This window comes from Suillus clintonianus (assembly GCF_016758775.1).
Source record: "Suillus clintonianus strain FC179 chromosome Unknown DEU56scaffold_14, whole genome shotgun sequence".
Classification (NCBI taxonomy): Eukaryota; Fungi; Basidiomycota; class Agaricomycetes; order Boletales; family Suillaceae; genus Suillus; species Suillus clintonianus.
This window is the reverse complement of record NW_024539238.1, coordinates 547,106-564,659: the sequence shown is the minus strand read 5'-3', so window position 1 is coordinate 564,659 and position 17,554 is coordinate 547,106. Positions and strand designations below refer to the sequence as shown.

At 47.4% G+C, this 17,554-nt stretch overlaps 8 protein-coding genes across 8 annotated transcripts; 5 read left to right on the top strand and 3 right to left on the bottom strand.

Moving 5' to 3' along the window:
• Positions 1-1,595: 1,595 nt before the first annotated feature.
• Positions 1,596-2,017, top strand: DEU56DRAFT_730686 (uncharacterized protein; the record flags this gene model as incomplete). The annotated part of the gene is made up of 3 exons (XM_041348187.1): positions 1,596-1,675; positions 1,731-1,768; positions 1,827-2,017. The coding sequence occupies 3 exons, from the start codon at positions 1,596-1,598 to the stop codon at positions 2,015-2,017; spliced, it is 309 nt and encodes a 102-aa protein (XP_041211878.1).
• Positions 2,018-2,798: 781 nt separating this feature from the next.
• Positions 2,799-3,826, top strand: DEU56DRAFT_785478 (Alpha/Beta hydrolase protein). Its single transcript, XM_041352278.1, has 3 exons — positions 2,799-3,027; positions 3,082-3,268; positions 3,322-3,826. The coding sequence occupies exons 1-3, from the start codon at positions 2,876-2,878 to the stop codon at positions 3,688-3,690; spliced, it is 708 nt and encodes a 235-aa protein (XP_041211877.1). The 5' UTR covers positions 2,799-2,875; the 3' UTR covers positions 3,691-3,826.
• An 8-nt stretch (positions 3,827-3,834) lies between these two features.
• DEU56DRAFT_882563 (uncharacterized protein) lies at positions 3,835-5,977 on the top strand. The gene is made up of 3 exons (XM_041356127.1): positions 3,835-3,996; positions 4,052-5,596; positions 5,651-5,977. Coding segments are annotated over exons 1-2 (1,479 nt in total). The 5' UTR covers positions 3,835-3,994; the 3' UTR covers positions 5,529-5,596; positions 5,651-5,977.
• Positions 5,963-7,262, bottom strand: DEU56DRAFT_785474 (SRA-YDG). Its single transcript, XM_041352277.1, has 10 exons — positions 7,197-7,262; positions 7,080-7,139; positions 6,888-7,016; positions 6,802-6,818; positions 6,735-6,754; positions 6,633-6,683; positions 6,502-6,578; positions 6,419-6,452; positions 6,317-6,370; positions 5,963-6,268 (listed from the first exon to the last, which is right to left on the bottom strand). Exons 1-10 carry the CDS (start codon positions 7,205-7,207, stop codon positions 6,173-6,175), a joined length of 549 nt encoding a protein of 182 aa, XP_041211875.1. The 5' UTR covers positions 7,208-7,262; the 3' UTR covers positions 5,963-6,172.
• A 69-nt stretch (positions 7,263-7,331) lies between these two features.
• DEU56DRAFT_785468 (A1pp-domain-containing protein) lies at positions 7,332-8,824 on the bottom strand. The gene is made up of 9 exons (XM_041352276.1): positions 8,654-8,824; positions 8,538-8,602; positions 8,467-8,478; positions 8,369-8,416; positions 8,229-8,304; positions 8,040-8,169; positions 7,873-7,974; positions 7,759-7,817; positions 7,332-7,706 (listed from the first exon to the last, which is right to left on the bottom strand). Exons 1-9 carry the CDS (start codon positions 8,779-8,781, stop codon positions 7,613-7,615), a joined length of 714 nt encoding a protein of 237 aa, XP_041211874.1. The 5' UTR covers positions 8,782-8,824; the 3' UTR covers positions 7,332-7,612.
• A 14-nt stretch (positions 8,825-8,838) lies between these two features.
• On the bottom strand, positions 8,839-11,048 carry DEU56DRAFT_785459 (kinase-like domain-containing protein). The gene is made up of 9 exons (XM_041352275.1): positions 10,785-11,048; positions 10,609-10,731; positions 10,452-10,548; positions 10,288-10,393; positions 9,902-10,238; positions 9,707-9,850; positions 9,523-9,659; positions 9,220-9,472; positions 8,839-9,163 (listed from the first exon to the last, which is right to left on the bottom strand). The coding sequence occupies exons 1-8, from the start codon at positions 10,881-10,883 to the stop codon at positions 9,253-9,255; spliced, it is 1,263 nt and encodes a 420-aa protein (XP_041211873.1). The 5' UTR covers positions 10,884-11,048; the 3' UTR covers positions 8,839-9,163; positions 9,220-9,252.
• On the top strand, positions 10,711-14,619 carry DEU56DRAFT_785454 (uncharacterized protein). Its single transcript, XM_041352274.1, has 22 exons — positions 10,711-10,728; positions 10,782-10,812; positions 10,982-11,003; positions 11,058-11,233; positions 11,302-11,311; positions 11,368-11,386; positions 11,442-11,796; positions 11,845-12,032; positions 12,080-12,162; positions 12,211-12,315; positions 12,367-12,380; positions 12,431-12,515; positions 12,574-12,634; positions 12,684-12,722; positions 12,776-12,867; positions 12,923-13,084; positions 13,137-13,180; positions 13,237-13,251; positions 13,307-13,341; positions 13,401-13,533; positions 13,601-14,224; positions 14,275-14,619. The coding sequence occupies exons 4-22, from the start codon at positions 11,126-11,128 to the stop codon at positions 14,362-14,364; spliced, it is 2,262 nt and encodes a 753-aa protein (XP_041211872.1). The 5' UTR covers positions 10,711-10,728; positions 10,782-10,812; positions 10,982-11,003; positions 11,058-11,125; the 3' UTR covers positions 14,365-14,619.
• Positions 14,620-15,041: 422 nt separating this feature from the next.
• Positions 15,042-17,542, top strand: DEU56DRAFT_730887 (uncharacterized protein; the record flags this gene model as incomplete). The annotated part of the gene is made up of 11 exons (XM_041348197.1): positions 15,042-15,195; positions 15,271-15,681; positions 15,732-15,775; positions 15,830-15,989; positions 16,039-16,276; positions 16,337-16,540; positions 16,589-16,714; positions 16,768-16,920; positions 16,974-17,093; positions 17,143-17,278; positions 17,327-17,542. The coding sequence occupies 11 exons, from the start codon at positions 15,042-15,044 to the stop codon at positions 17,540-17,542; spliced, it is 1,962 nt and encodes a 653-aa protein (XP_041211871.1).
• Positions 17,543-17,554: the final 12 nt, after the last annotated feature.

Genomic DNA, 17,554 nt, shown 5'->3' with positions numbered 1-17,554 from the left:
GCTTCGTCCGTTGACCCACGTATGCGATACATGCGGTTTCCACACTGCTATATACACAGGTTCATGCGGATCTATATTCTACCTCCCGTCCTATATCGAAATCGCGTTCGTACCAGATTATATAGCGTCTCTTTTGCTGTGCCCACGTGGCATTGGAATGGACCCCCCCAAACGGCTCGGAGTAACATTCACTGCGGAAACGAGATTTTAGCCAGACCGGGATAGAGTGGAGTTAGCAAGCTTATGTAGATAATAACTCGAACCTGCAAAGAAAATATGTCACGTCAGAATAAGATCGCAAGAGACGCTCGTTCCAGGGCATAACGCGAATCGTGATTTACGAGTTTCGAAGGGCCCGGTTTGTTGCCCGGTGCCTAATCTGATGCGGAATCAAATCGGAATTCTTGGATCCTCACATCTGTTTTATGTCGGGATTTAAACAAAAGCAGGTCTGATTATACTCTAGGTAGACATGATGAGGACTAGCTTCTAAAATGTTTTCCCCGCTGAATCCCGCTCGTCCGTGCAAAATGATGAGCGAGCATTTGTCCCCCACCCACAAGCAGCCATGTTTCCCGCCAACCAAGGAACCCAACGACGTCCCAGTGGTGCTGTGGGTCCAGTAAGTCAAGAAAGCCAACAACCGGCAAACAATCCATACCCTCAGCCATACAGCGCGGGAACACCTCAGTTGTCACCGCTGCCTCGTGACAACGGAGCCTTGCCTCATGATGACCCGTTTCTCGCGCACGGGCAGCCTACACTATAATTTAGTTCATGTGAACAGTACTAGTGCGTAAAGATGTCTTACCTGTACCAGTCGTTGGTTGAGATCTTCACTCTCGGGTTCCATGACACTATCGTCCTCTCGAGTGGAAGTTGGCCTTTTGAAGGAGACTTTGGTGGGGCAGTAATCTCAGCCGTCGAGCTTTGACGCTCAGATTCGCCTCCACGAGGCGTGTCTGAGCAGCTCAATAGCCTCTGGTCCTGCTTCGCCTCCAAGAGGCGTGGCAGGCCAGGGAGAGAAGGTGCCGGTATTAATCTAGGCTTTGGTTCATGGTAACTTGTGGGGACTTAGTGAAAAAAAGAAGTACTGGTTAGAAGCTCACCTGAACACGTCGAGGATCAGAATTCGAACATAAACACTTTTCCAAGGGAGGTTGTCGTAGATATACAAGGTATAAAGAGAAGAAAATCGCGGTCTGGAACAAGCGCCGTTCCCGACCCGAATATGGTTTGTTTTTGGATGTTGAATGTAACAGACGTCTGGTTAGATTCAGATTTATTTTTCACTCACACCTCGGAGTCTCGGAAAGTTCGCAAGTCAGGTTTTAGTCTACTTTACAGCTTGGGTTGGCATTAGCTCGGATTATACCCATACTCAGGGTTAGTTTTACCTCTTGCTAAAAAGTCGTTTCTGCAGTGATTAATTATTGTGTTCCTGTGTGCGTGCTCGGTACAAGCGCTACCAGGCGCTTACCGTGAATTCGGCATACAAAGCACGTTGTCATATATATAGTAATTCCGAAAGCCCTTCCGGGAGGGCTCATTGACTCCGTGCTTCCAGTCGTTGGACGACGACGCTTCAGCCAGAGATGGCTTCGAAGGCAACTCGACTCAGAGCCCTCGCGCTTTATAAGGAACTTCACAGGCTAGGCAGAGATTATGAACCTTCGTATGCCTCAATTTCACATCTACCTTGTTCAGCAAAATCCACATTTGCACTTTAGATACGACTTCCATGGGAAGCTTAGACGCTTATTCGAAAGTGGGCTGACTTTGCATGACTACTTTACGGCGTTATCGATAACCTTTCATTTCAACAGAGAACCGAAACCTTGCTGATGAACAGGAAATAGAAAAGGCACTCAGACTCGGAGAATATATCAAGAACGGCGAGTCCAGGTGGTTTCAAACTCGTTGCTCCAACTCATCAAATGTGCCAGAAACCCTTGCCTTGTACTCGCTCCGCAAGTACCGACATCTGAAGCGGATGTATCCTGCGTCCGAAACTTGATAGTCCTTGACTAATCGTTATCGCTCTGGTTGAACACTCTTACCGTCAGCCGCATTTCCCCCTCTTTCAAGACGACGGACGTTGGAAGAGGAGTCCGGAAGAATAGTCGGGCTATGTGAGGCGCATGTGCACGAGAAAGTTGATTTTTTTGGCACAGAAACTGCCGCGCACTGTTGCATTGGCCGCTTCATCGTCATATGGTATTATATCGCTCAAGCAGCTGTGTGACTGATTGAATCAAGTAAACTTGACTTAACCACTGGACTTGTCGAGGGAAGATTGTAGATGCCTTGATCGTGCGGGCCCTGCGCAAGAAATTGTTCACGTCTCATTGAGGGCATCGAAGAAGACCCATTTTTGCAGCAAGTTTTCGGTACGTGGATTTTGGTGATCGTGCATCCAATCAAGCAACTGTAGTCTAATCACCTCCCAGTGAATTTCTCCGCATGGTCCCTAAAGCTTAAAGCTTGAAGCCTTAGATTTGTCGTTCTTTTGGTCCATCAAAAGCAGGACGTAAACCCAAGCATCATGGCTCTAGTTTGCCTGTCGTTAAAATTCAGAATTCCGGGACATTTGAAACTTGTCAAGAGTCTTGGCTTGAAGTGAGGTGCGCACACTACGGCATCGATGGGAGTCGTCATTTGTCGTAAGACTAGCGCTGTACTGTAGCCCTAAGCCAGGTACACTAGTACTAAGGTTTCAAGTACCGAGTCTGCGGTATATGTGCTTAGTGGCGTATGTAGTGGCCCGGAACAAGTAAGCAGTGGAGCGACCCTGTTAAGGCACGACCATTTTACGCACATGCGTCGTGGACCCTGCATAATTCTTCTCCTATCCACGATATAGCGGTTTCGGACGATGGTCATCTCAGTGCAGATGGCGGATTCGAGATCAGTATCCACAGGCGTTACACTCCAAGTTAATATTTGCTACCCGACACCGGAGAATTCCACGAAATTGGCGATCCTCTTGCATCCCTGGTCGTGGCTTGGGGGCAACATGGATGATCCGTTAGTGTCATGCCAGTGGATGAGCCCTTACATATGCTGATAGTGAGCCCAAAGGACTCTGAAGGTGCTCACCAGATTGTTACAACAAAAGAACTACTACGTGATACGGTATAATTCTCGAGGTGTTGGCAAGTCCAGTGGATGGCCTTCCCTCACAGGCAAACCGGAAGGCGATGATCTCAAGGCTCTCGTTCAGGAGTTCTTGGCAGAGAAACCTGAAATTGATTCTTTGACGGTTATTGTGAGCACGATATTCTGCACGATGTCAATGCACGCCCTGATGCAAGCCTGCAGGGATATTCTCATGGCTCTTTGATAGCCTCTCTCCACCCGGTCTTGAACCCGAAAGTGAAAACATCACACATACTGCTATCCTACCCGATCAGCCCAAGAGGATTGCTGACCATGTTCCACACTGGCATGTACACTTCGGCATTAAGTGACATCTTGTCCAATCCCGACGCCAGTCTACTTCTCATATACGGAGACACGGACGAGTTCACGAGCAAGTCCAAATACGATGAATGGGTTGATACACTGAGGCGAACTGATGGCTTGAAGGCTAAGTTTGATGTTGTTCGGGTGATGGACGCGAATCACTTTTGGCAAAGTCACAGCGCTAGAATTGCGTTACAGCAGGCTGTCGACAGTTGGATATCCTAATGCTATCATGCCAATCGCTGCCTCTATATATTATGTCTTGCACCATGTTACTGTCAGTATTATAGCCTCGACGATCTTGTCATCCTTGTTTCAACTTTCCGTTATTTGCCTAGCAATATATTTGGTGCTACCAAAATCGGATTGAGTCACTCCATCAAGCTGAAAACAACCATCACCTTCCGGGTCCCCTCATCACTTTTCCCAACGCATCTGCCAGTCAGGTCTTCTTTCGAGGATACCCTCGCTCTGTAAATTTCTTTCTTTCTCTTCATTCTCTTATTCTAACTTTGCATCTGGGTGCACCATGTAAGTCTTTCGTGTTCCGTTCTAACGTGTCCACTGACAGATGCATGTCGTGCAGGCCTCTGCCGGATGAGAGACCTCGTCAGAGCGTTGCAAATCTCATCGGACGTTTTGAGCAGCAGAACAAACGCCAGTCGTCTTCTGCTGCATCTGCGATCCCGCGTAGCTCCAGCGTCTCCTCACAAGTTGCCGGTGATTCCGCGAAGGAAGAAACAAAGGAGAAGAGGGAGTGGCCACCTAAATATGTGGCATCTGCGAATGTGGATAAAAGCGCGCTCACACCGTCCTCTTCCTCTTCCGTCACTCAGAACAAGTCGCCACCCACGAGCCCTCAGCCCATGACAGAGAAGCCGGCAGAGACTATCACGGCCGCACCTGCCTCCCCGGAGCCTGTCAAGCCACCCGCAGTGAAGAAGCTAGTCTCTGGAAAGGCTACTCCCACTTTCGGGTCTCGGACGAACCACCCGACTTCACCTGCAAAACCACGCCCCTCTACCGCGTCTGTCAAATCTCCAGTGAAGTCACCACCTAAATCTTCGCTTTCTTCATCGGTCTCTCAACCCATTAAGCCACAGCACACAGGACAATCAGTCACTTCCAATACCTCCACTGTTCGTAGCCCCCCCAAATCAGTTCCTAAATCCACACCCTCCACTCCTTCTCGACCGAAAACGCCCGCCGCGCATGCGGCCAATCTATCTCGTCCAAAGACGCCTTCCTCGGGTTTGTTTGCACCCACAGCAGCATCTCTTGCACGCTCTCGTAATGCCCTTCCACCCGCTCCTCCGCCAGTAAAGAAGGCGACATTAAGCAGCAGCGCAGCAGAACGATTGAGCAAGCCTACTGCTGCTTCCATGTCAAAGGCGCGCGCTCCTCCTCCGGCGGCCAGTCCCATACGTACCGTCAAATCTACCTCTGCAAGTCCCGCTCCCCGCGGCCCGTCAAAACTCAGAGTAGGATTAGCACCTGCAAGGATGAAGGAAGCGAAAGCACAGGAGGCTGCTACCAAGGCTGCTACCAACGATGTTGACCATGAACTCAATGATCTGGAGAGCGGATTTGCTGAGAATGGGCATGAACCGGAGGAAGCCGTGATTTCAGAAGGAGGCACCGATTTGCACGATGAAGTTCGCGATCAGGTCGACGAGGTACCGGTCGTGGAGGAAGTTGTGGAGAGTGTCGTGGAAGCCACCCCAGATCCCGAGGCAACACATGTGGAGGTTCAGGTTGACGCGATGGTGGTGGTCGATGTTCCCCAAGTTGCCGAGCCTGAAGTGCATTTCGAAGCTCTAGTGGAAGAGTCACTGTCCCATGGGAATGACAACTCCAATGGTTCAGTTGAGTCCCAAGAGGTCGCACCTGCTACAGAAGAGACTGCGCACAGCCCAGTGTCTGAGGAGGTTCCTGCAGTTGGCAATGACATTGAAGACATGGTGGTCATGCTGGAGAGTGTCTCTTTATCGAATCACCGACCCCACAGCATCCCCAGCATCCCGGATGAGCATGGAGAAATTCCTGATGAGGATCAGTCGTAACGATCTAGGCCCACCATCATGAAGCATTGTAAATGAATCCGTCGACTATCGTGTGCATATGGTTGATGGTAAGTGATCACCTCTGCCTGCTTTGGCCTTGACGCTGAAATGACATCGCTCAGAGGTCTTTCTCAATACATTCGTTTAGTGGTTCCGCATTGCCGATTCTGACCTTTCTTCCTTCTTATTGTGCTCTGACATTCTGCTTTGCTGCCTTCTCGCCTTCTGCCCTGAATTTTCTTACTGCATCGCCGCTGCAGCTGGCGCGTGTTGTTATGCATCATCACATCCATTTCGTTACTTTCGTTAACGTCCCTCCCGAGCGCATCCATTTCTACATTACATTTGGCTCCGGGATACAGTATACCCTGACTCCCGCACATACAATTTGAGGAACAAATCGAAATTGCAATGTCACATTTCGCCGAGAGCATATATGAATGGTCCACACTTCATGCGTGAGGTCTTGGCTTCAAGTGGAAACAAAGAGGAAGTCTAACATTCAACATAAGAGCAATAGAATTACAAACACAGGTGCGCAGGCGACTGTAGACGGGTATATATGTGGAGTCTTACATTCCATAACGATCGAAAGTCAAAGCATTGTGAGGGTGTCAGAACAGATCAGAACCATAGCAGGCAGATTATCCAGAACGAGCTTGCTTCCGTATTTTTGCCAGTTTGCTGCCGGTGAGGGTGCGCCTTATTGGTATCCCCTTCTGGCCCTCCTCTTCAAGTCGCTAGAGACAAAAATTAGTCATATGCATCGATTTTGTGGTATTTCTCACCTTCAGCTTGAAGGTGCACATCTTAAAGCCTTTCTTTCCGTCCTTCATCTTAGCCTGATTTGCATCAATGATAGTTCATGACAAAGCAAAATGAATCAGCACCTCATCAACGACATACAGCCCGTCGTAACGATAACTAGAAGTGCATCAATAAAGTGGGCATGAAGCAAGCGCACCTTCCTCACCCTTTCTTTGGAGAATAAGCGCTATCGTCATTCACTCCGCGTACGACTCGCACTGGACGCTTTGTTTCAAAGGAAACCTACTCGAGACATTGAAATTATTAGGAAGAATTGCCAAAAACGAGATTACTTACGAATAAAGCTTTGTTAGCGGAGGAGTCCGGAGACTGGTCGCTTATTTGATTCTACAATGCAATGGTCACATGTTTATACGATGAGGACTTGATATTGCTCACTCCATAGTCATCTTGCCCACCTGAATAGGGGTTAACAGGGAAACACGAACAGAACGCGATGACTAACCTGAGCCGACATATGTACTGAACGAAATGGAAGTTACATCAGTATACGGTAGCCATTCGGGAAATAAATGGACCCTTGAAACGTACATGATAGTTCCGTTGTCGACATTATCCTCATATCCTTTGGACAAACATATGGAGAAAGCACCGAGCTCTTGATCTCCATGTATGCCAGCTTGGCGTTGGACATGTACGCCGGATTCGGCTACTGCAACTCTACGAGCATTGACAGGGCAGAGAGTGAATTCGTTGCAGCATGACAAATCTCTATGCACTCACTTTGTGGGGAAAGTCGCGCCAACCTCCACACCACTAATATGTCCAAACGTTCGCCCATCGCTGGATGAAACGCAACATTTGCATGATGTTTCGCAAACAAGGTGGATCAGGGCTTACCGAGATGTCATTTTGCGATTTTTCAGTTTTCTGGTCTTCTTTGTTTCACCGTCACGGTCACGGTCGCGCTTAAGAACATTGTGATGACTCATCAAGTCAGATATGGGTCTAACCGTGGGAACGAGAGGTCAAAGGTACAAATTGGGAGTTATTCAGGTCTGTAATTCTGATGCTGCATCTGATGATGGCATGCCATGTTAAATACTCAACGGCACTCAAGAACTCAAAGACCTAGAGGAATATCCAAGAAACGAGTGGACAAAGATTAATGGACTTTGCAAAAAGGTGAAGGTGGATTATATAGAATACTGAGAGAATCATTCCTTTGTACATCATAAATGATCCCCGGAACAACCAAGAAAATCGCGGTCAAAATCACAGTGCCACATCAGAAGTAAAATCATAGAGCGCAAAAATTATTCGTCTACAGAATCTTTCGCGCCCGACAGAGGTTCAACGCTCTCCGCAACATCTCCTGGTCCAAAGGGGAAATAATATGGAATGAATTTTCTGGATACAGCCTCATGAATGAAGACACAGCAAATACATTATTGTCACGTACTCGTATACCTTCTGATCGCCGTTCCTGCCAGTAAAAATGACAAATACTACGTGGTCCAACTGAAACGTTTACAGTTATGGCCATTCCAGAGTCATGAAAAGAGCTCCCGCTCACCTGGTCATTTCCATCCAAGAAAATGCGTGTCTCCTTGAGCGCGATGTGAGTTGCTTCGTCGATAGGGTAACCATAGATGCCAGTTGAAATCAGGGGGAAAGCCTGCACGTCAATCAGAGTGACTTGAGGATCTTGTTTGCTAGAAAGAAGACTTGTTGATGGCTCACGATGCTCTTGCAGTTATTGTCTACTGCTAACTGAAGACTTATTCTATAGCAGGACGCGAGCTGGCTAGCGATTGTCTGCGTGTCTGAAGAAACACTCCATCTTGGTCCTACCGCATGGATAACGTGTTTCCTGACGCGCAGAATATTGGAATGAGAATGGAAGGAGGAGCGCTAAAAAGGTACACTCACGAAGGGAGCTGAAAGCCTGGAGTTATTTTAGCGTCTCCAGTCGGACAAGGGTGCCGCCCAGGATATAATTCTCTGCCTACGTCCAATAAATGGGACAAGGTGAGAGTTTGACTAGCGCTGTGAAGGGAAGCAGATCGTACACGCTTTGGCGAGTGCCGGGCCAGCAGCCATATGAATTGCCCCATCCACTGAACTGTGTAAGTTTCATATGGCAGATGCACTTGAGAGCTCGACAGACCTCCGCCGCCGCCTATGGTTGGTTTACATCGTCAGCAGCCCACCCATAGTAACCTATGGGCCAAGACTCACCCTGCAATGTCGAATTCGCAGCGTTGACGATTGCATCCACCTCGATTTCAGTAATGTCACCTTGACTTATGCGATAGTTAGAAGAGAGGATTTCAGCGCATTGACCACCGGCTAACTAGAGATGTACACGACTCAGAAGCGATCGCTTAGGTGGATAGATGGCCGTATCAACATCCTGGATAGCAGCATTCGCAAACAGTTCGCCCGCAGTACGAATACTTTGCAGCTGGATTCGATTGGGCATTTGGTTCAAAGTATAGGTGTGAATGGTCCTTTGAGTCTGAACCTCACGAGATTATCAGATTACATAACATAATTGGTCTATATTGCGAGACTGAAAAAACACTTTCTTATAGTTTCTTGTTCGAGAAGTATGAAGACGTAAATTTAAAGCATGCAAAGTTATAGCGGCTCTATAACGAATGTTGAACAAATGCCTTGTCATTTACCGAAGGCAGATACAAAAGCTGGAGCGTTGGTAGTAATGATGTATATTGCACAAATGTCACAATGTGAGCAGGGAAGTGCGAGTGTGTGCGTAAATTGGCTAATGCAAAGACTCCAGGAAATATAAATGGTAAGAATGCTTCAGCTAGAAAATACAACATTAAGTGCACATTGGACATCTGAAAAGTCGAATACAAATGAGACGCAAACCAGGCCCTGGGAACCAAGGACCGACCGTTTATATTAAGGTAATAAAACCAACCGTATGCTAAAGAGAGACTGGCATATGCTGATGCCAAGTGATATCCGGAGCCGGAGAACCAGCTTGAGATCTCTCTCCCATCGTCGTGGTTGGAACAAGAGTATTTGCTATCGATTGAACGACTGGAATTTGGTCTGAGTCTAAGCTCCGTACGACAGTGGTGATGGGCTCGTTATGAGGATAATACGACCTGCGCTTGGTGGACATGAAGTCATAAACGGTGAATCTAGTGACGATGAGTTAGAACTATCATTGTAACCTGTATGGTGAACCTACTGCTCTTCCAACTGCCTCACTTCCGGCTTCATTTTAGCTAAGTCCGGATTTGCCTTGCGCTTTGTGTGGGTCAGTGGTTTTTCAACCATTAGAAACTCGTCGAGTTCATGAGTTACGTCAAAATTAGCTTTCTTCATCTGCAGGGGGATGAATATGAAATGGATTAACAATTCGCAATACTCACGTCTGGAACAAAAGGAGGTTGAGCTTCTTTCTTGTCTATACTTTCCCAATCTACACCCTGCAGCCATGCATGGTTTTGGATGTCCTGGAAGCCTTGACCGTGTGGTCGACAACCTAGACGTTGGCTAACATGACGTTCGAGTAACTGCAAAAAAAATTGTGACAAAAACAGATGCACACTAGTGTCAGCACTTACTGCTTGCACAAACTTCACGCAGTTTGAGCTGCATTTCTTGTGGGCGTCATCGGGAAACTTCAGAGGGTCCTTGAGAATAGAGTTGGTCATCTTATCGGATGTGCGACCATCAAATGGACGTCGTCGGAACAACAACTCGTAGATTGTAACACCTAAGCTCCACCAGTCGACACACCATGTGTATCCTTTCCTTCCAACGACTTCGGGAGCCATGTATGCCATGCTCCCAGCGACACTAGTGTGTAGCCGACGCTCCGAGTAATGGATGGCGACATTGAAGTCAGTGATATGTGCATGGCCCTTTGCATCGAGGACAATATTATCTGGTTTGAGGTCACTGCGGCTCCAGTTAATGACCAAGGTATTCCGCTGTAGATAGATCTTACCGGTGAATAATACGCTGTTTGTGCAAATAAACAAGAGCCGAAGCCAGCTCTGCAGCCCAAAACTGGACCACGTTCTCGCTCAAATCTCCCCTGCTTTCCAAATGAACTGATCATGATAAACAATTTGAACACACAACAATCCAACAAGGCCGTGATTCACTCACATCGGAGGTCCCCACCCAGCATGAGGTCGAGCACGAAGAAGCAGTTTTCATCATCCTGGAATGCATATCGTAAGTTAACAATGAAAGGGTGGTCGATCTATGAAGAAGGTAGTATTAGAATTGAACATGCAAGCAATACAATTAAGATACGACGCGCCTCCTCTAGTAGTCTCCGTTCTTGTATGATGTTCGCCACAGCCTTTTGTTTGATACATCGGGCTTTATCAATGTATTTGAGGGCATAGAGTTTCTTGGAATGCTTGTGTTCGACTACCCTGACCTAAGTAGTCGCCGGTTTGTGAGTGGACACACAAAGGAACAAAGATGGCCGACCTTGCCGAAAGCACCTTTGCCCACTGCTCTATGGAGGTCGAAATGAAAGAGATTAACTTCAGAATCAAAATCCACAGGTTCAGAAAAACAGCATCCCATGGCTCATCACAGGATATAGCGTCGAAAGGTTAACGAGCGGGAGAGGAATTTAGGGGACTTTATTGAAGGAGAGAAAACAAAAGGGTACTATTGCTTGCCTGGTAACACCTGGAGACTTTGTACCTCAATAAGGAAGGATAAGTATATTATTATGTTATTTACGGCATAAATAATTACAACACTCAGCTCCTTCCGTTGACAATTCGGTTGAGGAATCAGGAGAAACTGCGCTGCCCTTCACCATGGATGCGGAGGAGCAAATAACGCAAGGGTTGCTAGCTCCTTCACAGGAGTTTTTGGCGTCCGTCAAAGTGTTCCCACTCATTCCTTACTTGAAGAAAGATGTGATCGTGAGTTGCATCTTCCAACTCGAGCACGTGTTATGCATATTGATGCTTTGGTTGGCCCATCAATGTAGAACACTATTGGTGAGAGAAGTTGATTGTAATGCCTGTAAAATACACGTGGTTAACGAGCATCTCAGATAGTCCGCTTAGTTGGGAGTGCGTTGATGTTCCAATGTTTTACGATGCTTTGTTATTCACAACACCCTCCTAGGCAACTCACGGCCTCGGACATCAATTTCGCCATAGTGCGCCCCTTGATCATAAAGTATGCGAGGCTCAGGAACATAGCTGTAGTGTACGCGTGCATGGTTGTTCGCTCATACTTCTTAGCACAGTCAGGCTCGGACTTGGCTCACGCTGGGGTGATGTGTTCGCGCGCCACCCTTTGTGAGATCATGGCATTGAAGCTTATGAGCCACTTCGCGTCGAGCAAGATCCAGTTGGTAGTTGTTTTGACGACCCTCTGGTGTCCGTTGGCAGGAGCGCCAGATGATGTGATCGAAGAGGTCAAAGACGCTATTGGTGGGGAAGATGAGTATGTCAATGACCCTCAGTGCGCCATCGAGGTCAGTTCCAGTCATATTTATTTTGTCAGTCAAATGATCTTCGACAAGATTGCAATCGTCACCAAGGCAAAGACCTTCCTGGCTTCCGCGCTTGTTCAGAGCGTTGTGAACGATATGTACAATGGGCGCATCGTAGTTTCCATCACCGGCAACAGGTCAATGGTGGCAGACAATTACAAACAGAGGGCGATCATGTTGTACGACCCGCGCAAGGCACCCATACTCGATCATTATAGGTCCATGAGACATTCGTGCATTCTATGTCGTGCTCACACTCTATCAGATTGAGGGTCCCACGATATTCTGCGATCTTGCACTTCGTCAACATAGCTGTTCTTCTGGTGGTTTTCCTTGCATGTCTATGGAGTAGGTTTTCAGCTTGGCTGTGAGTCTGTATAGCCAATTATCTTTTAGCGCAGGACGTCACCCATGTGACCCTGTGGGAGTCTGTATTCTTGGTCTTTGCGATTGCCTTTACACTGCAGGAGTACGCGGCTTCCAACGAGTACGGGTGGACTAGTCAGTACATGCTTCAACTATTCACATTCGATTTCTGACGTAGCTGTGCAGTTTACATTGCCAACGTAAGCTCACCTTTGGGTCCACACTCCCCGGCTGAATTCCGCTTCTCTAGATATGGAATGTTTTTGACACATCGTTTGTCATAATATTTCTTGGCTATCTGGTTTTGCGAGTGAAGGGGCTGTGGGACGATGACGGTTAGTTATGTCGCTCTCTCTTGTCGGTGCCTGGGACTCAATTAAAAGTTGGCATTAGCAAAGATGTCTCAGCTCGCTTTTGACCTGCTAGCCTGCGGCTGTTGCGTCATTGCTCCTCGGTATATCTAGAACACTTATACATTATGACTTGCTGATTTTCCTTCACAGGCTAGCTTTCTATGCAATATCCAACAACGTTGTCGTTTTGTGAATGGTTACATTCTTTTCTCCTTTATTCCTGCTAATTTATCTACTGAAAGGGCATTGCGCGCAATGATTGCTGAATTTATTTTTTTCATCGGTATAGCGGCGGTTTGTTTCTCTGGTGTTTTGCTGACCTTGTACACGCTGGGTAAATTTTAAATTACTGCCGAGATTGAGACCACCCACTGACCATTTTCTCCAAGCTTCGGGTGCGTGGACGATGCGTGGTATTGCTTGGTTGATGGTTCAGATTTGGTTCGGCAACACATACCTCAGTTTTGGCGAGGCCAAAACCTTCCATCCAGTATTCGGTCCCATCTTAATGGTATGCTTTGCGGCATTGTCAGGCACCCTTCTCTTGACTAGTGCGTATTCGCTGCTAATTATGACGGGGTCATTGTTGAGTTGACATATTAGTTCTCATTTCCATTTTGTCAAATACCGCTGCCCGAATTGATGCAGTAAGTGACAGTCGGCAAGTTACTGATGCCGTGCTCAAATCACATTACATCTTCAGAACGCTACCCAAGAGGTAAGGGGACCGCAGAGTATTGGTCAGTGGATCAGTTGTCTGACTCGTTGTCAAGTTTCTGTTTCAATGCACTATATCGACCATCCAGGGGTAAGGCGCCTTCAATGATGCTTCGAAACGTGATACACTTCAGCTAAACTTTTCACCAGCGTAAAATCGGATGCTTTATTCAGCTACCAGCCTCCTTTCAACATTCTCGCCTTCATCATACTCAAACCTGCAAGTTACATTCTCTCGCCCCGCTCTTTGCACTCCGCGAACGTCTTCCTAATGAAGCTTACAGTAAGCATTCTCATATTTTTCCCAACCCACCACCTACAAACAGTTTTTTGTCCCGTATTTTTACCAGTCATTCCCTGTTTTGATTGCTATCGCCATGTATGAACGCCACCTGGCCACTGAACAGCGGCTGCGTGAATCTGGCAAGGGTTCTGCCCGTAGTCTGTATCACAGCATTCCGAGGCACATAAAGAATATGCCTTTTGTCGACTATTTTGTTGGTTCAAAGTCGGCGGACCTGTACGAGGCGATTTTCGAGGTAGAGGATTCCAGGGATTTTGGTCTTTTTGATGACTCGGAGGATGACGAGTTCAGCCTGCGGTCTCCACTTGCATCTAGACATGAAGACTCTGGGTCGTCACCCGTACCGGAACTGCGGCGTCGCAAGAGTTCCGTCTCACCTTCAAAGAAGTCGCAATCACAACCTCCGAGGACTCGAAAGGTCAGCGTATTGCCCCCATTATCAGAACCATCAGGCACAGGAAAGATCCTGCACTTGAATACGTCCACTCCACTCACAAGGTTGTTCTCGCAACGTTTCAACCACCCGTTATCTGTTCCAACGGTAGAAGTGCTACCTGAGGTCGCGGACATGAGCAAGTTGGACTGTTCCTTCAAGCGGATTGAAGCACTATTAGAGGACTGTCGTGATTTACCAGTCCACAAGTTAAAAGACGAGATGAAAGAGCTACAAGTGAGTGAACATAGCATCATCGTAGTATGAGATAATGAACTGTTTCGCAGGACCGTCAGGCTCGCATCGAGAATATCCTGTTAACCTTGACGCGCGGAATGCGACATGATACAGAAATTTTACGTCACAATACTGCATAATTAATCTGAGCACTCTGCTTCAACTTGGAGCGCTGCGCTACACTAGTACTGCCTGCCTAACGTTCCACATGTTTAATAACTTTGTCGCTTCTGCAATCTTGTTTTGACAACAATGGGTGATGGAAATGATCAAAATTGAACTAAATGATGGATTAAATGAAGGCAACTGAGAATTTGCAAGGGTGGAGGACTAATAGATCATCTAGGATCACCTCAGCTGCCAGACAGGACATTGGCACGATAATATGGATAGAGTCTCACAATTGCGAAAAAAAAATTGATATTCGTTGAAGTACTTGAAATCTTGATGGTTCTGACTTGCTTATTACATAATCACTACTTGGTTGTGTTCTCCCGGAAGTTCGAGTGATCATCATATTGACTGTAACATGACCTCGACGCCCCCACCAACTGGCGCTTTTGTCGTCCCGCAAATACCTCATCTGCCATCGACAGCAAGTTCTCGTAATCGAGTTTCAATAGGATCGTCCTTCTCGTTTGGCCCGCAACCGATAATTTCCTCGTTCTCTGCAGCGGATATGAGTGGCTCAACGCATAGTCGACCCCTTGCACTTGATCCAAATCGTTCTATGCTTCCAAGCTCACCTAGATCCTCACTTCGGCGATACCGGCGAGCGAAGGAGAGTCTTGGCCGCCATCCCCTTGCAAATGACTCCATGGATGTTTTTCAGGACACTGAGATGGAATCTGACAATGAGGATGGCGAGTGGGGGATGATTGACCGTATGAGGCTGTGGCGGCATGATGCATTGATGCAACATCTCTATGAAACTGCTGCCTTTTGGGGTGACAAAATACTGTCATGGACCAGTGAGTCGCACCGCCTCGACATTTGCCATCGCTCTGACTATTCATTGTTATTCATGTATCTTCCGTGACGCGCAGATGACCCAAATGACGCGTTTTGGCTAGCTCAGACTTACTTCATGACTCATCAGTACGCGCGTGCTGAGAGACTGTTGACTAGACCCTTTCCTGCTATAACACCAAAGATGCAGAATGCGCCCTTGAATGGCCTTGAACACAGGGTAGTGGACGACACTACAATGAGTAGTCTGACTGCAGACGCCAAAGGCAAAGGGAAGGAGGGGCACCTTGGCACAAGTCTAATGCCTCAGTTACCAATGGGTGACGCTGGCATGATGCAAATTCCTGAAAAGTTACAGGATTCCGTATCAAGACTTGTGGACATGAGTGTAGCATGCAGATATCTTGCTGCGCAGTGTCAAGTGCGGCAAGGGAATTGGACAGACGCGACAGAGATGCTCGGCGAAGCGAATCCATTCCGTCATTCAGGTTGATATCAATCATGCACGGCTTCTACCATCCACTAATAGATCATTCAGCAAGGAGTGGACCTGCCGTGCCGAATGTTGATGGTGGTATCAAGGTAAGCGGACGTATATTCTTGACCACAATATTTGACCCTTGCTTGCTTGTATAGGTCGAAGCTTCCATGTGCCATTTGCGTGGCATACTTATGCTCAAGCTCAATCGTGGGGACCAAGCAAAGCTTTGCTTCATGGAGGCATTGACTTTGGACGTCAAGTGTTACGATGCATTCGACCAGCTAGTCAGTGGTGAAATGATGACTCCGGACGAAGGTTAGGCCCCAAGTATCATTGCTCATTACCTGGTATTTGACTGCTGTAGAATGGGAGTTTGTCCAGGGTCTCGCTTACAGGGAACAAACACAAGAAGATGCCGATTTTGTGCAGCTCATATACACTTCTCAGTTGCGCAAGTACAAACACGCAGAAGAGCATGCCCTGACCCGGAGACGTCTTGTCGAGGAATTTGGACTCTCTGACAATCCTGATGTGTTATTCAGTTTTGCGGATGCGCTCTATGCTCAATTCCGCTGGGCCGACTGTTACGCCATCACGACAAGGTCAGAATGCTTGTTGCAATGGATTTTAATCTATCTCTAATATCTCAAATGGCTTTACAGGATATTGGGGCTGGTTTCTATTCATGATTCTACTATGCCACTGCACATTGCTTGCATGTACCATCTTAACCATCTTCACTCAAAACTCTTTGTCCTAGCACATGAACTTGTGGAACGGGAGCCTGAGAACCCCATTAGCTGGTATGCAGTTGGAGTTTGGTATCTTGCGTCTGGAAAATGGCCGCAAGCCCGGCAGTACTTCAGGTGAGTCCATCAGGTCTTCTTTGTTCGGATGCCTGTAAACATCCACAGTAAAACATCATTAATGGATCCACGATTTGGACCTGCATGGATCGCATTTGCCCACACGTTTGCGATGGAAGGCGAGCATGATCATGCTGTCACTGCATATTCGACCTGCGCTCGCATGTTTACAGGGTGAGGTCGTCTTCGATCAACTGAGTCTTAATTAACGTGCTAATGAAATCCAGTTCCCATTTACCTTTGCTATTTGTAGGCATGGAGCAAATCATGCTATCCAATCATTTGTTAGCCGATGAAGCATTGAACGCTGCTTACGCCTCATGTGATGGAGACCCTCTTCTTATCAACGAATTGGGAGTTATGGCGTTCACGCACGGAGAGTGAGCTCAGTGCTAAACCAATCTTCTGAGGCTCATGCTGATGGAATCAGCAGCTACCAGCGGGCAGCAGATTTTTTCCAACGCTCACTCGAACTTGCGCAAGTCACGCAAAGCTCCCAGATGTCATGGACGACAACGTACCTCAATCTCGGAACTTGCTATAGAAAGCTGAAGTGAGTTTAGGGTTCTTGGGAGTGGGCAAACCTGACGTACTTGTCCTAGGAATTATGAGATGGCCAAGACAAATTATCAACGTGTGTTGGAAATCGAACCCCAGCATCCTCAGGGTCTTGGTTATCTGGGCATGGTGTACCATCATCTTGGAGAGATCGACAAGGCAATCATCAAATATCACGAGGTACGCTACAGCCTTTGATGTGGTCTATTCCTAACGTCCATCACAAAGGCACTGAGCATTGATCCCATAAACGGACACTTGATTGAACTGCTGAACCTTGCTTTGGAGTCTGACCTTTGTTGCGGATCGTTGGAGAAAGTTTTTCCCGGTGGCGAGGAAGCTTTCCGGGCTATGATGGTCTCTCTGAAGACCAAGGTCCTAGATGCCTCCAAAAAGCCCAAAGTGGATAAACCAGGTGCAGATGTGGCAATGAGCGTAGGTTGATGAGAGTAGACG